Source organism: Chamaea fasciata, unplaced genomic scaffold (assembly GCF_029207755.1).
Source record: "Chamaea fasciata isolate MVZ Bird 193981 ecotype frontalis unplaced genomic scaffold, bChaFas1.0.hap1 SCAF_1, whole genome shotgun sequence".
NCBI classification, from domain to species: domain Eukaryota; kingdom Metazoa; phylum Chordata; class Aves; order Passeriformes; family Sylviidae; genus Chamaea; species Chamaea fasciata.
The window spans coordinates 27493018-27515005 of NW_027094086.1; the positions used below are offsets into that span (position 1 = coordinate 27493018).

The 21988-nt window shown below is 43.2% G+C and overlaps 2 protein-coding genes across 2 annotated transcripts; one reads left to right on the forward strand and one right to left on the reverse strand.

Annotated features, from left to right (window-relative positions):
* Nucleotides 1-513: 513 nt before the first annotated feature.
* On the forward strand, nucleotides 514-5683 carry RBIS (ribosomal biogenesis factor). The gene is made up of 3 exons (XM_066179375.1): nucleotides 514-658; nucleotides 4050-4166; nucleotides 5578-5683. Exons 1-3 carry the CDS (start codon nucleotides 539-541, stop codon nucleotides 5644-5646), a joined length of 306 nt encoding a protein of 101 aa, XP_066035472.1. The 5' UTR covers nucleotides 514-538; the 3' UTR covers nucleotides 5647-5683.
* Nucleotides 5684-5698: 15 nt separating this feature from the next.
* On the reverse strand, nucleotides 5699-20787 carry E2F5 (E2F transcription factor 5). The gene is given in 9 exon segments (XM_066179362.1): nucleotides 5699-6438; nucleotides 7716-7760; nucleotides 8191-8382; nucleotides 9069-9336; nucleotides 10255-10319; nucleotides 12096-12137; nucleotides 13340-13503; nucleotides 14167-14276; nucleotides 20299-20787. Coding segments are annotated over 9 exon segments (1485 nt in total). The 3' UTR covers nucleotides 5699-6328.
* Nucleotides 20788-21988: the final 1201 nt, after the last annotated feature.

The window sequence follows — 21988 nt, forward strand, 5'->3', positions numbered from 1 at the left end:
CGCACCGATGCATCCCCTCCCGTTTTTCTCCCAGGAGTGTAAACACAATTCCCTTTGGCATAGGCCGCAGGAAAATTTCACGTTTTCCCAAGTGGGGCCGTGATGCAGGAGGGTATCCCACAACCCGCTGGGAATTTATCCAAGCGCCGCGTGTGCCGGGGCCAGGTGCTTGTGGCAACGCGGAGCTTTGGACTCGGCGCTCGGGCTGCGGGCGCGCGCCGAGGAGCTCTCAGCCTTCCCGTCCGGCAAAAGCTGGCTGCGAAGGCGCAGGAGAAGTAAGCAGGGCCGAGGCTGAGGCCGAGACCGGACCGGGAAGGGACAGGGACAGGGACAGGGACAGGGACAGGGACAGGGACAGCGCCACTTCGCCAGCGCCGTTCCCCGGTGCGGCTCCACAGCGCTCGCCCGAGGCGGCGCGCGCCCCCTTGCGGCCCCGCGCGGCGCCGCGTCCGCCCCGTGACAGCGCCGCGGGCCATTGGCGGCTCCCTACGTCACGGCCCCGTGTGACGTCACCCGCCCGCGCGCCGCAGCCGCCGCCATGGGCAAGAGCCGCGGCGGGGCCGTCAAGGCCGGCAGCGTGTTCCGCATCGCCCGCAGCGGCGTCCTCAGGGCTAAGGCCAAGGGCAAGGCGCGGCCCGTCACCTCTGGGCTGAAGCAGGTGAGTGCCGCGGCGGGAGGAGGCGCTGGCCGGGCTGCGGCCGCGCCCCACCACGAGGAGGGCCCCGGCCCTGCTGCGGCGCCCGCGGGAGGCCTTGGCCCCGGGGGTTTCCTCCCGTTCGACCTCGCTGCGCGATGGAGCAAGCGCTCGGAACTGATTAAATCGAGCTGGTGTAGGGACAGTGTGCGTCCGGGCACAAAACGGCAAAGTACACGATTTTGCACCTGAAAATTAGGTTTGTATGCGGATGTATCATCTGCAAAAAAAGAAGGACAAGTTCATTTGACTAATCTGCAGGCATATGCCACAGAAGGCATCCGGCTGTGCTTGAGGGGTGTCGTTTGGGAAGTGTCTGATAGCATCTCGCCTTGTCCTCGAGAATGCCATGCTAAAGGGCACATCAGCAGTGCAGCGAGTTCGCGTTCACTGGACTGCGTTCACAGTGTAATTCAGGCTGCAGTTTAACAAAATGCCTTATCCAAACCACCGGCATAGTACAGCTAACAAGGGGAAGTCCTGCTTCTTTCCATCACGTTCCTGGTGCCAGGAAGGGATCCTTTGCCAGGCTCTGGGCTATATTCCCACAGCTCTCCTTGACGCCGGCTCAGGAACTCTTCGCCCACTAGGTGACTCAACTTGCTAAATCAGCAGCAAAAGCCATTAAAATACATTTTGTATTTTTATGTGCTGGGTTGGTGAATTGAACAAACTTAATTATGAATGAATGCAGAGAGAAGCATTCTGGTGGGGAAGAACCAGAAAGGATGGAACCTCTTGTGATCCAGTAGCTGTTTAATTGCCTCAGCTGTCAAGTAAAACTGTCAGTGAGATGCAGTGAACAGACCTAGGAGTGTGCACTGCTGGATGTTTTGCTCTTAATTCCTCTCTGCACCTTACATGGGCTGTGATGCTCCGTAGATGCTTCTGTGAGGCAACTTAACATACTAAAGCAATGGGAAAACAAAGAAGCAAAAATAATGTTATTTTCATGTCTGTTGAGGAGCACAGCCCAGAGAAGGGAGAGAATGGGTCATGGAGCAGGGAGCAGTGCTGGGGAAGAGGGATGGGGGTGATCTAAGCAAGAGTTTTCCTATTGTGAGCAGGGAGTCATTATATGGTATCTTCTCATACCCTGCCTCCTACCTGAGGTGTGTGTTCTGCAAGAGTTCAGCTGTCCCTCTAAGAAAGCATCTGTTAATAAACACAGTAAAAGCAGATAGTGGCGTATTTTTTTCCATTTGATGCAGTTGCCGTGTGCTGGACAAACATAAGTAAATGGCTCTTAAAAAAAAAAAAAAAAAAGGCCGTTGCAGATTTTCTCCTGCAAACCAAAGCCACTTGATGAATTAATCTGGGGGACAGACAGGAATGTAATGAACTTTAGAAAAAACAATTTCATGTTGCTGGCGTTGCATCTCCCCTTAGTCTAGACAGTTCTGTATAATAAAGGGAGAAACAGGTTTAAAATAATATTCATGAAAAGTCAGTAGCTTGTTAGGAGTAAAATTTTATTCTCTATGTTGGAAGCTGTAGTCTTTAATGCATAAAGCCTTTGGGCTTAATGTGATTTACTTATCATTAAGCAGTAGAGGAAGATGCTCAGGAAAAAAATCACTAAAATACGTTTATTCATAAATAGCTAAGAGCCCATTGTAACTGTTCAGACAACTTTTGATGTAGATACCTGTGCTAGCTATAGAGCCTGAGTACCTGAGGATATCATATATTAAAACTGAGTGGAACCTTTTAAAACCCCTGTGAAGGGAGATGGTGATAAGCCCTGATTGAACACATGGTCTTTGTACATCATGCTACCAACAGTCCATCCACTCTGATCAGAGCTGGGGCTGTATTTCTCCAGTCACTGTCCCAGTGAAAGTGTTCATTTGAGTTGGCCTGTTTTATCAGCTTCATTGCCACTGCTTTCTTAATACTGGTTTTTGAGGTCACTCAGAATGGAATTATTGTTACTGTATATGTGCTTTGAAATTATGGAGGCTTTGAAAGCAAAATGAATATGTGTAACCATTCACAGTTTGCTTCTGCCTGTTTAAATTGCTCAGAAGTGAGTTACAGGGGTGGCCTTTTAAACAGCAGTAGGTACCCTGATTTTTGGGGTTGCCTGAAGATCTGTGAACTTGCTTCTGGGATGTTTGAGATGTAATAGGTCATTGCCTGGCTAAGATCCTGTTCCAGACTTTGGAAGCAGCAGGTGCTAGCCTGAGATAGCTGAATCTTACTTTGCTGCAGGGGTGAGAGTTTATGCCCTCTTGCATCCACCCCGCTCCTCTGCCACAGACAGTTGTCCCCAGCGTGCAACACATGTGCATATTCTAATGCTTTCTCTTTGAAAGCAAAATCTTTGATGAAATAACTTACAAAGGCAGACTTGGCTAAAAGAGAGGCCGAAGTACCCACAGATAGACATTCCACTCTGCTGCAGCCACAGAGTTTCTTTAAACACTGAGGCAATACATGGTAGACATTGTTGGCCAAACCTATAGTATGAACGAGTAGGATGCAAGGTGTGATGATGAAAGGTAAGCTACTGGAAGAAATTCAAAAGAGTAAAATCATTTACAAATTGTATTTGGTTTGAGGAGCTACAGGTGTGGCTTCTCTAAAAAGCTGCCAGAATCATCCCTCATGTCTGAAAGGGCCAATGCCAGCTGGCAGATGGATATTCTGCTGGCCAAGGCAGAGCCCATCAGGTACTGGCAGTGCCTCTGGGATGATATAGTTAAGAAGCACACCACCAGCAGCAGTCAGAACAGAGGAGTGAGAATTTCTAAAAGAAACAGGCCTGCAGACACCAAGGTTGGTGAAGGAGGGGGAGGAGGTGCTCCAGGTGTTGGAGCTAAGAGTCCTCTGCAGCATTTGTTTGACAACAAATGAAATTAATTTTCCCCAAGTTGAGTCTGTTCTGCCCATGATGGCAAATGGTGAGTGATCTCTCCCTGCCCTTATCTCTACCCATGAGCCTTTCATTATATCTTCTGTCCCCTGCCCAGCTGAAGAAGGCAGCAATGGAGCAGCTTTGATAGGCACCTGGCATCCAGGCAGGGTCAGTCCACCAGAGAGATGAAGGGAGCAACCCTTCCTGGGACTTCACTCCAGCTAAAAGGAGCTGAGGGTGGTGTAGTCAGGAAGCCTGACTTTTGTTTTCTCTGTGTTCTCTTTCTGGATCACTATGGGCTCCCATTCCAATAGAGCAAGTTTAACTCTTAATTTTGAATTTATTAGTACACAGCTAGATGATCTAATGAATTAACAGATAAAACATACTGAAAAGCATGTAACACTGGCTGCATAATAGCACAAAGGTGGGGCAATTTCACCTCAGTGCAATTTTTGTTAAAAATACCAATGTGTGTGTTTTTTTCTCTCCCAGATAAACATTAAAAATGCTGAAAAAGTTAGCACAATAAATAAAGCATTTGCTGAAGTTCAGAAAGAAATCCGACAGCCATCAAAAGGTACCACAGCAGAACCTCAGAAGACTCAGCAGGTAATTTCCCTTTGTAAAAATCTGAGAATGAAAAGAATGTGTGTGTTTAAAGCATTATAATATGTCTCTAAGACTGCAGGCAATTAGCTCAGTTGGTCAGAGTGTGGTGCTGGTAACACCACACTCTGCTTCATGGTCCTTATGGGTCCCTTCCACCTCACAGCATTCTGTGAATTCATGCAGTTGTTTTAAAGCTAGAATCCCAGTTTTATGAATTTCATTTGTGTAGTAATGCTGAAACCTGGTTAGCATGTTCAAATTCTATGTAACTACTAAAGTAGAGAGAGAAGAGGGTGGGCAGCCATGCTGAAGCATGCTTCAAAAAGCATATTTTTAAATTAGGTTCTAGCTGATTTCTAATTTTTTTGTTAGTCCCAGCTCCATCCCCTTGATTTGAAACTTGTATCTCCACGAGATACAAGACACAGAGAGGATGAACCTGGCTGTTCCCACCTGAAGCACCTGACAGTGCTTTGAAACAGTTCTGCCCCTCTTTGTTCCCAATTCCTAAGCCTTCATATTGTCTCATCAGAAGGACAAACACCTGAAACAGCAATTTCTGTAGTAAAGGTTTTGCCTGAAGCACTTAGGGTTCAAGACATGTTTCTCTTGCCTTTTTTTTTTTATACAGGTCTACTTGCAGTGGAATTAATTCATAAAGTTTAATTCCTGAAAAGTTCCTCCATATAAACTCTTTCTGCTGACTGATGCTGTAGGCAGTTTCAGGGAGAGAAGGCAGTGCTTCAGGATGAGATGCAGATGAATCCATCCCATCCTGGCTGTTGGGGGAAGGTGGAGTTTGGAGAAGTGGACATGAGTTGTCAGTGTGCCTGAGGTGATCAAGTTTCTGTACAGCTGGGAGCAACTAAACAAGTGTCAAATACCTTAAGGAGAGGCTGATGGAAAAATGAAACATAAAGTGACAGTGCTGCCAGCACAGGATGAAGCCAAGCCAGGGTTTCAAGGCAGTTGGAGCCAGTGGTCCCATCCCTGCTGGCTTGTTATTTATTCCTCCAAGAATTCAGACTGTACTACTGCTCCTGTGCTAGTAGGGCTCTACATGACTGCTGAATCTAATCAGGCTTAATCGTATTTTCTCCAAAGTTTCAAAAGTGTTGTTGAGAGTAGTTGTGAACTACAAGCTGAGCCTGTCTCAGTTGGGCTGTGTGTGTGATGTTACTGGTATGATGCTCCCAAAGCATTTTCTGCTTATGTCTCAAAATCAGTGTATCCTGTAATCCGCCCAAATTATTGAAGTATGACTGCAAAATTAGCCTAAATTAAATATATAAAAGACAAACTAATCTTCTGTACAATGGGCATTTATCAGTCTGGGTGGGTTTTTTTTTTTTTCAAGCAGAATAAAAAGATAGTTTTCTGCTTTAAACTGAAACTTTTTTTTTTCCCCCAGGTTTCCACAAATCTGGAAGAGGAACCAGCAAATGTGGATGCTGCCACAAGCCTGTTATCTCAGTTGTAATGCAAAATGGACAATGAAGGGGTTGCAAGACATGAAAGACCACAAATACTGATGGCTTTGTTTGCACAATTTTATTAAAAAAATCTTGTTAATATACAAGTATTGGCACACTTTAATACAAACTACAAACAGACCTTTCCTATCATCTAGGAAAGTGGAATGTCAGAAGTCAGTGTGAGAAACTTAAAGTGCTAAAACAGAAGGCACTTCACAAAATTGGTTCACTGAAACAATTTACATAACTCAAGTTGATACCCTTCATTTTTCAACTTGGCAGTGAAAGCTTCAAAATTGTTTGAAAAGTTTAAAAAGAATATAAAAAGCTTCTTGGCAGTAAAGCTTCAAAAAAATGCTGTTAACTGTGAACAAGATGCCTAATCATTTTTTAAAAAATGATCAAAAGGCTACAAAGTATTTTCACTTTTCTTTCTAAAGAAAGCTCCAAACAATTGGCTTAGACAGAAAAACGCTCAGTTGAAAAAGTGCCAGAATTTTTGATAAGAGCCCTTTTTTTTCTTGTTCTTGAATTTGTTTTGTGAAGTAGTTAAAGGAAGCAAAAGGAAATATACTCCCAGAGTCAGTGAACTAAGAAGTTATACATTCATTATTCAAATACTTAGGTTATGAAGAAGTCTAGAATGTTACAGTTAGAGGTAGATAAGTAGTCTGGTTGACACAATATCTAATAATTTAGTATCTGCACATCAAAGAGATCACAGACTCCTTCATTATCATCCAGGTTAAAGTTGTAGTCATCTCCGGGAGTAGGAGAGAGTCGTAAGAGAGGAAAAACTGTAAAGCACGAATAGTTTAGTTTAAATTAAAATACTTTTGGAAAATCAGCCCTATTATAATTCAGTATGTTTGTCATCAGAGTTAGTTTTAATAATTAAAATAGTCTTGATAATCTGACAAGCTTACTGGGATACATACTGTGAAAACCTGGACTGCCTTCAAACTAAGGCAGTAAGTGATGTATCTGCCATTTTTTGCATGGTATTTTAAGTCAGTTTGCTGAAGTGGAGTGATAGCTGTGGAGTATGGGGGTTTAATTTCTTCTGCAGCAAAGGAGTTCCTGAGCAGCTTTTGAAAACTTTAACCAGAAAGCCATAAATTATATTTATGTTCCTTTGTCCTGTTGCATGTATCAGCCTTCAAATAAGTAAGGAACTTAGCATTATCTCTTTTTACAGAAGGGAAATAGAGACCAGCAATTTGTCTGTGCACTGCATTTCAAGCATGGACTTGAAGCTGTCTTTGTGGGGGGAATGCAAGAAGAGAAGCCTCACTCAGCCCTCACTCTGCACTGTAGGAACTCTTAACACAGTGTACATGAGCTGGGCATGCTATCCCTGCTTTAGAAGTAGAGGTTGTTTCCATGTTAACTACATACTGGCACGTTCACAGAATCCCATCTTGCCCCTTGGAACCACATGTCTCTTTCTGGATGGGCCCTGAGGCTGTCTGCTTGAGGGGCCGACATTATTACGGGCCTTAAAGGGCACAGGTCAAAAGGAAAAAGGCAAGTCGAGTTCACCTCCTTTGCCTGGCGCCTCAGTGAGAGTGGCAGAGAGGTAGGGAGCACATGAATTCTGTGGTAGCTGTGGTTCAGTGCTGCACTCATATGGCCAAAGATGTGCAAGAACAGAAACGGGTGACATTTGTTCTGTTAGTGTACTACAGCTGGACATGTATCAGTCTGCATCCAGAACTATGTTCTGAAATACTCAAAGCACCTGCACAAAGCTTTAGGCAGAACAGAATTAAACCAGTTTATTTTTTTTAAGGCAGCACACTAGTCATCAGCTTGTTCTTTCTTTGCCCCTAATTTAAGTACTGGCAGGTTATTCATGCATGTAAGTGCTTGTTGGATTAAGGTTTTCATATTTTGCCTGTTAAATAAAACTCTTGCAGGGAATAGAAAGGGGAGCAAAGATAAGAGTGACAGAGGGAAAGAAGTAGTTTCATACTGACTCTTGGCATCAGATTTAACAGATGCCTTCTAAGTGCTGTTCGCACAAAAACCATGCTGCTACTTGTGATTATTAGAAAAGATGCTAAATACTTACCATCAGAAGACATGAGTTCATCGATAATATCTCCACTGATATTTCCTGTGAAAGACAGAAGCACATGCTTTATGTATGTGGGGTTTTTTAATATGTGTTTATAGCAGTCAACACATTCTTTGCATTAAAACACTGAATTGCCAAGTACACTATCGTTTGTGCAGTGTAGGAGCTGCAGAGACAGTATGCCATGTACATGTAGAATATTTTTATCTTTGTATCCCTCAGTTTTGCCCCCAATGCATTTTCCCACTTATCTCTTAAAACCCAAGAGCCATATACAACATGAAGGTTATTTGGTGGCAAAGAAATTCATTTGCTTAAAAGTAGTATGCTCCTCAGAACTGGCTCAGTGGCTTCATTAGAAGATAAGCACAGACCTGTTTTTTCCTTTGTGCAACTCACTGGTAATTTGGTCACAAAGAAGGGCTCAGGGAATCAGTGAAATATTTAAACATGAACTACTACTTCTTACCTGCAGGCTCCTCAATCTTTGCAATGTCAAATGAGTTTGGCTTGAGAATACAGTTGACATCCAGAGGCAGCAAGCTCTGGTAGTCACTGGAGCTGGCTGAGGCTTGGGCACTGTCTCCAGACAGGCTGGGGTACAGCTCTGGCTCTGGGAGGCTGGAGTAAGGGGCTGCGCTGTCCCGCTGGGCGCTGCCATCTGCGCAGACAGGAAGGCGTGTTACAAGTGTTGCAGTGAAACAGAACACAGCACCTGCCCCCAGCTTGGTCTTTCAGGATCAGGTGAGAGGAGTCTTCCCCTTCCACAGTCACAGCCACAATTTAATTAACTGACAATTAATTAAAGGCTAATAAACAAAGGTAACCAGGACCCCTCAGGCATGCAGTTGTAATACAGCATTTTCTTAAATCTTTTCCTATTACCTATTAATTTACTATCACTATGAAAAAAATAACCTGATAATCAGGCAGCCCATTACTGTGTCTGTGTGGAAGAAGGTAAGTGACCTTGTGGTACAATAGCTGGAACTGGTGCCTGTATTATCAGTCTCATTAAGAGGTACACACTCAAATCATATCCTCTGTCAAGAGCTTTGCAATTTTCCTTCATAATGCATTCTGGAGAAGCACCTCAGAATAATTAACAGGATTACATCCAAAACCTGTTCAGTGTAAGATGGTAAGATGTGAGGGAAGTATCCGTTTCACCCAACAGAAGAGGAAGAGGTGTCTCTGTAACCTCCTGAGAGCTGTTACTAAGCCCCTGGAGTAGTTTTTTAATGGACAGCTGCTACCCTATGCAAATTCTTGATCTTTCCTTTGTCTACCACCTTAACAGTTTCTTCTGTCCCTCCCCATCAGAGGTAGGAAAACCCCTGGATCTACCTGATTGTGTGTCAGCAGCTGCTGTTTGCGGTAACTCCTGTCCTTGGCTGGGGTCGTGCTGTTCTGAGGGATTTGGAGGAGCTGCAGCTGGCTTATGTGGAGTCGCTGGAGCTGCAGGCTGAGAGGGGGGCTGTGCAAGGTCATCAGGTGGAGGAACTGGAAACACCGTGGGCTTGGAGGAGCTCGATTCTTTATTTATAAGCAGCACATGGATAGGTCCTGAACTACTTTTAAGATTGATCTGGTATTTCTTCTGTCCATTCTGTCCCTGTAAAGATGGTGTATTATAAAAGTTACTGTTTTTGAGAACTTGGAACTGTACAAGGTGGTGAAGACTAAGATCAGCTGTTTTAGTCCTCAACAAAAAGAAAAAAAAAAAAAAACAACAAAATCCAACTTCACAGCTGCTAATTTGGGTCCTGCAGAGAACCTTACCATTGCCTGAACTGATTTCAGCAGAGATGGACAAAGATAGTACCATTGATCAGCTTCATGGCTTAGCCTTGGATGCTTTTACTGTCATTAGACTGTGCTTAGCCTCACTAAAAATAGCTTGTGAAACTTCTCAGGTGAATTTCAGCCTTCTGTAAGCACAGTGGCTATCACGCTTCATACAATGCTCTCTCCCAACTATGTAAACACTATTTAAAACCAAGCACTGCAACAACAACAAAAAAAGAAGTTAAAGATGGACAGAAGTAAATAATTTGGCTTCCTACTTTAATCTTGCCAATTCAATCCTTTTGGCTAAAGTGAGACGGCAGTCTGTTTCTCTATCCAGTCTAGTACCACGACACTAAATCTAAATTACATCCAAACTAAATCTAAAAGGCTTTTTCCTAAGAGATCCATTTTAATGATGTAACAGAGAAACTTGACACATAAAAGTCAGGGAGTTCTCAAGAGAATTCATGACAACTGTGCATTATTTTGAAAGCTGCAATGTTTAAAGCAAGAGAGAAGAAACCCACTTGTGTATTTTGGTTTTAATAGAAGGCAGGGTTAACATTAGTCTATCTAAGTGTACAAAACCCACTGTCCGGCCTCTCTCTTCTCAACTAAAACAATCCTAATCCTTTCTCCCTCCCTCTTGCACATGGACAGAGATAAATTCTCTGCTCTCAAACAGCTCTTCTTTGCCACTATTGCTCTAGAACACTTAGTTAAACAAGAAACCAGTACATACCATTTCAGGTCTAGGTACTTCTAACTGTGTACCACAAGGTGCTTGAATTGCTAGAAGTGTATCTCCTGGTTAAACAGTAATTTTTAAGAAAGTGTTAAGTGTATTTTTCTTAAGTCTTGTATAGTATTCACTTAAAGTACTGCATAATTTAGCATATATAAACTTTTGGTAGGACACATGTAGTCCCTCTAAGATCCAAGTATATTGTGTAGTATAAATCACACAATTCCAATACTTAGATTCCAATACTTAGATCGTTGCAAAAACCTTTTCTCACAACAGTACAAGATTTGTCACATTTTTTACCCATTTGTCTTCTAGTTGTATTTATAACACAAGGTGAAAATTTTTAACTAGTTCCTTTTCTCACAGAATCAAAGAAACATTTAGGTTGGAAAAGTTCTCCAAGATCATAGAGTCCAACCTTTGACTGATCACCACCTTGTCAACTAGACCAGAGCACTAAGCGTCATGTCCAGTTGTTTCTTGAATACCTCCATGGATAATGACTCCACCACCTTCCTGGGCAGCCTGATCCAATGCTTAACCACCCTTTCTTGAAGAAATTTTTCCTGATGTCCAACCTGAACCTCCCCAGTGCAGCTTGAGGCCACGTCCTCTTGTCCTGTCACTGGTTGCCTGGGAGAAGAGAGTGACCCAACCTGGCTACAGCCTCCTTTTCAGGTACTTGTAGACAGTGATAAGGTTTCCCTTGAACCTCCTTTTCTCCAGGCTATACAACCCCAGCTCCCTCAGCCACTCCTCATATGTCTTGAGCTAAACCAGCTCTCTGGTCTAGCTCACTTCATGGCTTTGATGAATGGTGGTACCACAGGGATTTATCAGAAGAAAGAAGAGGTATTAATGTCCATCTTCAGTGCCACCACTTCCAAGTATCTAAGCTCACAGCTTCCACAGCACATACAACTGGGATATAACAGCTGTCTGTCACACTCACCTGTGGCTTACTATGCACATTAAAATGTGTTGGTTAAAATCAGGGGACCACAGTTACATGTACAGCACTGGAACAATAACTGCAGATCACTTGCCTACCTGCACATCATTTCTTCTTTGTACATAACTAATTTGGAATAACACTTTCTCTGCTTCCTAAGAAACACTTAGGTGAAGTATTATGTGAGCACCATGCCAGGTGCCTGTGTTTTGTAATGACTAACTTTTCAGTGACAGCTCATTTTTGTTAAATTCTGCAGTAGTTTTCTGATCTTGTGCTTTTATTAAAAAAAAATCTTCCTTGTGGCAAAGAAAAGATGGTTTTGAGCCTAGCTGGAGACTGAACAACAATCTTCCCTGGGGTGCCCCAAGATCAGGAGATGATGTCAAAGGAAGTAATCTCTGCCAGCACTTCCTGGCAATTTTTTCAAAGCACCTGTCCAGGAATCCTTTAAATTTAGTAGCAATGCCCCATCACTAACCTTCCACTGGCTCCATTTATACAGCATCACAAGCTCTGTCTGGCCACAGTTGCCACCAGAAAACGATAGAAAATTTGAATCTTCCTGGTTTTTTTTGGAGGGTTGGACCAACATGTCCTGTCTCTGGTTCCATTAATGGCCCGTGGCAAGCTGCTGAAAAGTATGAATACCAAAAAAGAAATCCAAAACCAGGATTCCAGCTGAGCTTTCATTCTCTACAATCTGTGACTACAACTAGAAAATGCCAGAACTTGGTAGCCATGAACATTATGAGACCTCTACCCAGTACTGATCACTATTGAGTACTTCTCAATTCAAAACACTTGCAGGATAAAAAGAAGGTTAGTTAGCAAGTTATTTTTCAAGAAATCCCTCACTTTAAAAATACCAGCAGCAACTTACCATTGAAGCAGTTGCAGATATCCTCATGGGTGACATATGAAAATGTAGCCTATGTCAAGGAACACTTTTCTTAAAACAATTTAAAACTGGTATTTGCTGCTCTTCAGAAGTTTGTCCAAACTGAACCTAAACTATAATGCTATCATTGTTAGAGGTGTTATCAAGGCATTATTTTTACTTTCAGAATGGCTTGTTGCAAATAACAAGAATTCTGTGTTTTAAAGAAAATACCTGTATCAGCAAAGAAAATACAAAAAGAAAAATAGTTGTGTAGCTAGAATGAGAAGAGATTCTTCTGAAAAACGAGAACATGTAAAATCTTGTTTTGAAGAATACCATTTACCTTGCTAATCTGACAATACAGAATTCAGGTATGTATCAGCAGTTCCCAGAATCACACAAAAATACTGCTAGAGGGAACTTCAGAATTCATCTGCCATCTCATTCCTTTGCCTCAAGGTAGGATCAATCCACTGATCAGACATTCCAGACAGATGTTTGTCTTTCCTCTTCTGCAAAACCCCCAGTGATAGATATTCCACCACCTCCCTGGGGGATCAGTTTCAGTGCTAGCTCTCCCAAAAGTCTGCCCTAACATTTAACTTCAATCTCCTTTGCTATGAAATCCATTTTACAGAAACAGTTTCTGAAACTCCAGTAATTTTAAGTTTTTTCCTTATCAATAGTATTACAGATAAGAAGGTCACTTTCCTGCTTTCATTCTCAGGTGTGTTTTGCAAGACATCTAAACACATGCTTATAAGCAATGCAGCCGGAACTCTCTGGTATTTATATACAGGATTTTTTTCCACTTTGAAATCCAACAAGCTTCAGGACTTTGTCAACTCCATTTACCTTTGCGTGATAGCTTAATCTTTTCAAAAGAATGAACCAACAAAAAAGATTCATGTAAAGCACTGGTAACAAAATATAAATTCAAGTTCTGGAAAGCCATATAACTAATTTCAAGTAAGACACTAGGATTATACTATTGGCTTAATAGTTACTGCTGTATATATAGATATTTTTGCTAAATTATTTTCATGTTACTAATCACAGTCCTAGAAGTTAAAAAATCATGTAAATAAGATTTGTATTTTCTTGTGTTGAAGCAAAACCTGCAAAAATACTTGCCTTACCTTGCTTCAGGGTAAAATGAGTTACATTGTGCTTTATCCATTACCTACACTTTAACTGTTGTTTTAATTCTGGTTTCAAAATGCACACAATTAATTTAAAAGGATATTGGTGGTTTGTAGAATCATCCATGACGTTCTTGATACTCTGCTGAAGCCAAAGTTTCTGCTGATCCAATTCTTTTTCTTTTAGCTCTAAATCTTCAATTTCAGCTTCCAGATACCTCAGCCTGTCTATGACTTCTTTTGTATTGCAGCCAGCACCTACTCCTCTTAAAAAGGTATAAGGGTTCATGAAATCACATGTGAAAATGTAAAGCAAACATCCCATGATAATTTCTTAAGACTACTTTCAATGTTCGAGAAATGTACTACTATTCAATATGAAGGAAACGAGCATTTAACCTCTCAGCAGTGTTTTCACAGGAAAATGAAAATTCCTAATTTCAGATCAGATTAAGAATTTCCCTCTACAAAAATTTATCTTCTTTTAGAATGCAGGTTTTTTTCTGTTTGGCAGGGCCTACCTCCTTCCCCAATAATTCTTATCTTGAGCTTTTACCTTCAGAAACCTAAGAGAAAATAGGCAGGGACTGTGGTAGGGCAGGTTAGTGGAGACAGTGTGTCCTGACAGCCCCCCAGATTCATTCAGGGTGAATTTTTCAACTACAAGTGCTAGTTATAAAGTAGCACTACAAGTTTTCTGAAGTATCTCTTCTGTGGGCTTTAAACTTGATTTTATGTAGCACAGACACAAGATAAAGGGAAAACAAATACCGTTCATTTGCAACTTAATTGTACATCTACAACATCCTGTTGCTCATTGCTTAGCACAATGTTAATTTTATGGTGGCATATATAGTCAGAAGAAGTAGAAAGAGGCAATTTTTCTTGCTCTTAGGCATGTGAAAAATTGCAGAACTGACATAACTTACTTCCACTGAATGCTGTTTTTTGACTTCTTCTCAATGAGATCAATCCCCTCCAGAACATTGGTGATATCATAGATCCTTCTCTTCTGCCTCACAGCAAGGGTATCAGCAGCCTGTCAGGAGAACAAGTATCAGCAACTTGCATGCTGAGGGAAAGATAGTTAAGCAGCTCCCTTGGAAAAATGCCATCTAATGTAACTTTGAGGGGAGAAGGTTCCACTCTTCAGGAGCCAGATACCATCATGAATTCTAAAGTTCAGCACCTGCAGGCCCTGCTACAAAGCACAGGGTGCAGTCCCCTGGCGGAAGGCCAGCAGGCCATCCCCCGATAGAGAGGGGAGCTCCAGGGGGTTGCAAAGACCGTGGTGGGTATCTGGAGATATTCAATTACATGGAGGAGCTTGCCATGCTCTTTCTGGAGGGCAGGAAAAGGTATAGAAGGCAGGCAGCAACACCCTTCAGTGGGGCAAGCCTCTGAAGCCAAGACCACACTAAGTTTATAATTCCTTCCACTGACACTGGAGGTATTAGAGTCTTTGTTTGGATTCAGTGGTGCCAGGATACCAAACAACAGGGCTGTAATTTCACAAAGGGGCTGCAGGAGAGCTGCAGTATTCCAGGCAAGCATTGTCCTTGCACAAATGCCCCTCACAGGGCACAAGGACTCACTCGATCTGCCACACTGAGCACCAGCACCCTGGTACACTGCCAGGGATGTTGCTGCTGACACAGAGCCAGCTGTGCAGGGTGTCTGAGGGCTATCACACCTCACCCCTCCAAGCAAGGCGGCGTCAGGCAAAGGAAACCACTTCATGCCTTACTTCTTTCTCTCCATGGTGACTTTTGTGTAACTGGTGCAAAGAGTTAAAATAAGCAAATGGGCTAGTCATGCCTTCCACACCTAAAAAGCAGCTCAAGTTCAAAGAATATTCACTAAAAGAAGAAAAAGCAGAGAAGAGTCTGACTCTGTAGTTACTCGGGACACTTAAATACAATGTTTACATTGGATTGTATGTATTAAACAAATAAAAGAGAAGAAAAATAAAGAGAAGCGTAGGCAAAGACTTCTGAATTTGAACTAATGCATAAAGGCAAATAATTTCTACTACAGGAGCATAATGATTTATTTGAGTTTGTTCCAACAATCTATTAAATGTACGCTTTTTGTAAAGTACAGCAAGATAACCATAACCTGGAAGAAACCCCAAATTTCTTTGCTTAATAGTACAGTTACCTTTTGCTACTGAAATAAAGTTGAAAGGATAAAAATAAAGAACAGTGATTTAAAAAATACTCTTATAGCCATGAAGTATAAACACTGCTCTTTCTCCTTGACAATGATGTACCCACTAAACACTGTTTCCACTGGCACCATTAGCAGCATTTATCTTTTGTATGTTCTTCTGTATGAGTCTTTTAAAATATTTTCTTAACTAACAAAACAAGATGCATGCAAATATATATAAAGTGTAGTTTAGTTCTCTCCAAGGAAACTTGGAGAGAATTTTGATCCCTTGTTTCAGTAGGTATGCACCTGCTATCTTAATCTGCTATTTTTGCTGCACACATACACACGGCTTCCAAAGACTGAAAGAGACCCTTAAAAATCTAGCAAGTGAGAGAGTTCATGCCATTTGCACAATGCTGAATCAACACCTCATACATCTCTCAGTCTTCAGTAATTCTACAAGCTGTTTACATTATTCAGTGCAAGGAATGGACAGCACACACTTAGATGCTATTCAACTTGTTGTTTTCTTTTTTCCCACTGCTCCACATATTGACCTAGGACTTAGTCTACCACTCATGGCTTGAATGATGAAGAAACTGCTCTGGAGACAGATTTCATTACCTCTTGAGATTTTCCCAAAGGCCTGTCTACAAAAAAAAATAAATGCTTTATTAATCTTAATGCATTTTCAAACTGTACTGGTAGCAAAAGATACCAATACACATACATTTGGAGCTATGAAACCAAAGCTTAAGATTTTTTTTTTTTTAAATAAGTCACTTTTTCTGAGTGTCCAATTTCAAATGTTTTAAAGTTGAGGTTATTGTTCCAGTCTAAATGCTATTGCATTTTGTATGCTCAAAGCACAGCTCCCATGAACACCAGCAGTAGATTCACCACTACCAGCTCCAGATCCCCAAGACAGGGGCTCATTTCATAGGAAAATGAGCACAATTACATTTGTATTTGGCTTGACTAGCCCTGTACACAGTTCAATCACTGCTATGAAGTTCAACTACTTACAACAAGAGTTCCAACACAAGCTGGGGTGTGTTCCCAAGATGAGAAGTTTAATCCAGACATTCACTAGCTCTGTGGTGCAGACCTTGTAATCCAATTATCTTTTTAACAATTCACAGATATTTTAAAAAGCAATTGAGAAGTTCCTCCCTGACATTCTAGCAGTTATCAGTGCAATACCTTCTGCCAGGTACATGGATCACAAATTCGGTTCAGTCCTCCACATAAACGATTCACTAATAATTTAAATAATTAAGAGCTTCCTGAGTCAAATCTGTTGTCAAAAACACTGTCAAAACTCATTGCTTCTCAGCCTGTGTCAAGAAAGGGACACCTGCAACAATGGCCCTGCTAACACGGTGGACACAGCTTCCACATTCAGAGTTCCTTCATAAAATCTTTCTAATGTTAAGCTGCTGAACTCTTGTTATTCCTCCTAATACCTCCTCATACTTTAAGTATGTAATCAAGCCAAGCACTCATGAGTGTCTCATAGACAGGATAAGAGCTGGAATAAAGTATCCAAGCACAGAGCTATGGTTCTGTATACATTCTGATTGTGCAGCTCCTGAAATACAGAAAACACTGTTCAGCACAGGTTCAGCTGCAGGCAGGCACACATGCCTAGAAATAAGAAAGAAAGGCCAGGAAAAGGGCAACTGAGAGTATGTAGCCCCACCCCACAACTTGTTTGCTCCCTGGGAGCAAAAGGCAGCAGAAATCATCAGCTGTAAATGTGCTTCCTTAGCCCTAGAGAGTCGAGGAACTCGACAGAGCACCGTGGCAGTCATTACTGAGAACCTTAACAAAGCACTGCCTGCTTGCTCTCTCCATGAGTCAAAGGAAAGAGGTCCTGCATCTTCTGAACTCTGCCGGTACCACATGGCAACATTTTCTCCCCAAGAGAGCTGTCAACAGTTTGGTGAGAGTTTTAAATTGAATGGCGCTCTTGTCAAATTGTACATAAAAGTCCGGAATGTCACTGCAACATAAACGCGAAGGGAATGTAAAATCTAACAGACGGGCTCCTTCTTCTTCTGTGGAGTACAGCAAGTATAAGGTAGTTATTTGCCCCTGACCAGGACACTTCTAAAACAAGGAGATTTTAGAATATCTCATGTTTTGTACTGACGATCAGAAACACTACTTCACCATCATTAGAGCAGGGATGGTATTCTGCTAGAAACAAAGCCCACTTAAGAAATTAGGGCAGAATTATTGTATGCACTCTATGAATAGCATCCATTCAGGTGGTTTATTTTATCCCTTATTCACTCATCTTGCTCTTTTTTTCTCTTCTCTGCAATTCATGGGTTGCTGCAGATAAAAATTTGATTTTCTTTCCCTTCTATATCATCCCTTAGTGTTTTAAACTTAATTCCATAATTAGATTCCTTTATACAGGGCTATTCTGTGACAAGTATGTCATTACTTTAGAATAGCTGTTTGATTTTAAAGTAAATGCAAAATTCAAATTTCAAGTAAAAAAAAAAAAATCTCACTTCCACTCCCACAATTTCTCAGATGTTACCAGAGAAGTGTCCAGCACTTTTCACAGCTTCCTCTTACAGCCTGCTAAACCATAATTATGGAGGTATTAAAGATCACCAGAAAATGTCCCATAGAACAGATTTTCCTTCTCAATTGCTCAAACACAATGCTGGAAGTCCACCTGTTTTCAAATTTTATTTTCTTTCTAGGGCTGGTTTTTCTAGAGAAATACCAATCAGCAGCACAACATGAGACAGTCAATGCTAGCCAGCAGGGAAACACTTAAAAGGTGTTCAGTGCACTGCAGGAATCATTCCTTGGAATGCTCTCTTCCACTTCATGACTGTCCTCTTCTTCAATTTGCTGAGCGCATTGACATAACACAAACTGGTCTGCATTTTTCTTTAGATAAGTCGCCTATTTAGGAGAAAACCAGTTACAAAAATGTATTTTCTGACTCACTGCTTATGAAAATACCAAAAATTTATGCACTGCAGTTAGTATTTACTTTCAACAAACTGCAAGTTGTAATTCAGAAAGCAGGCTCCAATAGGTCATGAGCAGGAATGTCTGTGATTGGTTGCAATGCCCACTTAACTTTTCTGTGGTTATCAACCCTTTAATTCCCTCTGAGTAGGTACCTTTCTCACTAAAGAGAACAAGAAGCATTGTTCCAACCCACTACACAGCCCAACTTAATTGTTCAAGCGCTCTTTGGCACTTTTAGCCAAGCTTTTGGGCCTGATGTCTTACAAACTGAGTATGTTTTGCTTCTCAGATTGACCTGGAGCATCCCACAGGACATAACAGACAATAAAGGAAGCTGCACAACAATCCCAAGGATCTAGACACCTTAATTCTGTTTTGCTAGATAAAGAGGCACCTCATACTAAGGAGCTCATCCAGACCACTGCATAACTAAATGAGGAATATAAAACCTATCAGTGTCCTTCCCTATTTACCCTGAAGTTTCATTAGTCAGAGTAACATCACCAAAGTGCATCTGCTCTGAACAAGGATGCACAAAAGCTCGGAGAACACCATTCACCTCCTGGGGCCTATTAAGAGTAATCAAACAATAGGTTAGTTTTCCAGAAAGGAAAACTTTCCTCTGCTTTAAGCAGAGCACCAAGCCAACCTCTTGCTGCACTCTGCTGAACACCTCAGCTGTTCACTGATGGCCTTCCCCAGCTAGGTTAACACACCTTTGCCTCAATGCACTGCACACCCGACAGCCCAGAGGGTCTGAGCTCCAGGGAACTGGCAGGACACAGTGCCAAGGATCCCTCCTGCAACACAGTGACCTCCTGGCACCAGGGCCTCCTCGCCAAGGTGGGCTGGTCCCAGGGCATCACTGGAAACGCTCCAGCCGCTGCAGCCCAATGCCCTCATGCCTTGGAGGCAGCGGGCTGGCTGCACAGCTGGGCGACAATGATTTGTCCTATGAAGCGTATTTGTCACTCATATGCGAATTCAGCTTCTTTCATTCACACATAATAGAAAGTACAAGGCGGCAATGGTCTGGTTTTCAACATCATTGTCTCTTGCTAAAAGGAGGGTGGTGGGAAAGAAACAGTTTTAAACAGCAGCCCATACACTGAGTCAGTGCAGAGAGCAACACAGGACAGTAAAAAAAATGACAGAATTGTTAGGGCAGGAAGGGACCTCTGGTGATCATTTAGTCCAAGCCCCACCAAGGCACGGTCTCCTGGAGCAGGTGCACAGGAACTCATCCAGGTGGATTTTGAATGTCTCCAGAAAGGGAGACTCCATGACCTCCCTGAGCAGCCTGTTCCAGTGCTCTGCCACCCTTAACGTAGAGAAGTTCTTCCTCATGTTGAGGTGAAACTTTTTGTGCTTTAGTTTATAGCCATTGCTCCTCGTCCTGTCACTGAGCACCACCAAAGAGTCTGGCACCATCCTTTTGGCAGGCACCTACAAGATTATATATGCACTGATGAGACCTGCTCTCAGTGTTTTCTTTTCCAGAATGAACGGGCCCAGCTCCCGCAGTCTCTCCTCCGAAGAGATGCTCAGACCCTGGACCAACTTGGTAGCCCTCCGCTGGACTCTCTCCTGTAGCTCCTTGTCTTTCTTCTACTGAGGAGCCCGCAACAGGGCATACTAAATAAGACCACTCTCAGTAAGTTAAACTTAACGCACGGTACCCCTTACACCCCTTTAAAAAGAGCCGAAACGCGTATTGCAGCCGACGGCGGCGGCTGTCACCCAGCACCGGGCAGCCGCAGCCCGCCAGCGGCCGGGGGAGGCCCCGCCACGCCGGGCGGTGGGGACGCAAGGCAGGAAGGAGCGGGCGGCCCTGCCCGGCCCCCGCGCTGCCCCCGTGCCCGGCCGAACCCGGCGGTGCCGCCGGCCGCCCCCCGCCCTCGCACCGCTTTGAGGTCCAGCACGCCGTCCTTGGCCTCCTGCAGCAGCGACACGAACTTGGTGGTCAGCAGCCCCAGGCTCTTCTCGTGGCGGCTACTGCCGCCGCCCGCCGCCTCGGCCGCCGCGGCCATGCCGCCGGCGGGGCCACGTGTCGCCACCGCCGCAACGGCCCGAGCGGGAGCGCGGCCCCCGGCCCAGCGCGGCGCGGAGGGGCGGCCCGCAGGAAGTGACGCCGCCGCCGTTGCCCGGACACCGGCCGCGGGGCGAGGGGCGGCCCGTGGGGCTGCGGCTGCGGCGGGGGACTGGCCCGGCCCACTCCCAGCGGGGCAGGGCGGGCGGTCCCGCGGCCTGCGAGAGAGGGGTTACGCTTGGCTGGCGCGGGCTGCTCCCCGCTCTAGCTCAGGGCCCCCAGATCGGGTAGCGCAGGCCTGGAGTCGCCCACATATGTCCCGCGAACCTGCCTGTCCCCGCCTCGATAGCTCCTTGTCGCTCATTTCGCGGTTTGCATTTGATATAAAAACACTTAGATTAATTGCAAATAATGTTCTCACACCTCCCCAGGCCAGGTACAGGATACGCTGATAATCTGGCCAGGGGCACAAGGAATTCTGGATCTTACCCAGCCCCTTCCCCTGGCATCCAAATACACTTGGGCTTAATTCAGGTACACCTCTTTTCCCTCAGTTACCATTTAATAAAAGCATTATTAAAGTCCATACTGTGTAAGAATTCCGGGGATGCGCTTAAGGAAGAGCAGACCCTCAGCTCCCCATCACACACGGCAGCGGAGCACGGTAGCCTGGGTGTGCCACCGCGCACAGGAGCTGTACCTGCTCATGCAATCGCGTGTTCTGGGCAACATGTACATGGAACACACTCTGAACCTGGAATCACAACCCTCCTGGTCTCAAGTAACTCAAGAATTTCTTGATTCCATACTTAGTATTGCTTGAAACAGATAATTCTCTAGTTGGGAAATGAAAGCAAAGTCTAATAATGGAATTGATTAATGCATGAGAGAATGCCTTGCATAGGACAAGGTCAGTGTTCACATTTTGTTTATGTTTTTATTTAATTAAATTAATTGTATTTATTTTATTAAGCTATGTCTTTCAGTCATGCTGGGTTGAAATTTATGCTTGTGAATAGGTAAATTTGGTGCAGCTTTCACCTGCGCCACATCTTCATCATTTTACCAATTTGAAGATAAAAATCATTTAAACACTTATTAAAAAGCTCTAAGAAAGCCATGTAAGCATAAAGTGGGAAACAATGCCAAAGACGGAGTCATCTGCAAGAAAAACAAATGTTCCAAGCACTACTAAGACATGCATGTTCCCAAGTACTGTGATATGAAATTCCTGAGCCAAGAGCAAGGAATACAAAAAAATGATGTTAAAAATGTTAACAACTCCCTATGATGAAATCAGAAATTAAGTTTCAGAACAACAGTTTTGGAGTTAAAACTCATAGGAGATATTAAGAAATTTGATCAGGGTAAGAATAAGTTCTTGTAACTTCCTGGTGCATTCCAGGTATCTAATTACTTCACCCAAAGTGTAGGTTGGTCAAATAATAAGCAAAGAAAAATGAAGTTCCCCAGGAAACACTTGATCAACATGACAGAAAGCACTCTGAAGTGGTGCAAGTTTTCTGCACCAGTGATATCCATGAAAATACTATTGAACAGCTTTC

What these genes read in the sequence shown, in the direction of transcription:
- RBIS (XM_066179375.1), top strand. Translation starts at nt 539, where the DNA reads ATGGGCAAGAGCCGCGGCGGGGCCGTCAAGGCCGGCAGCGTGTTCCGC. An exon ending in TCACCTCTGGGCTGAAGCAG is followed by an intron (nt 659 to 4,049) that starts GTGAGTGCCGCG and finishes TTTCTCTCCCAG; the next exon opens with ATAAACATTAAAAATGCTGA. An exon ending in AACCTCAGAAGACTCAGCAG is followed by an intron (nt 4,167 to 5,577) that starts GTAATTTCCCTT and finishes TTTTTCCCCCAG; the next exon opens with GTTTCCACAAATCTGGAAGA.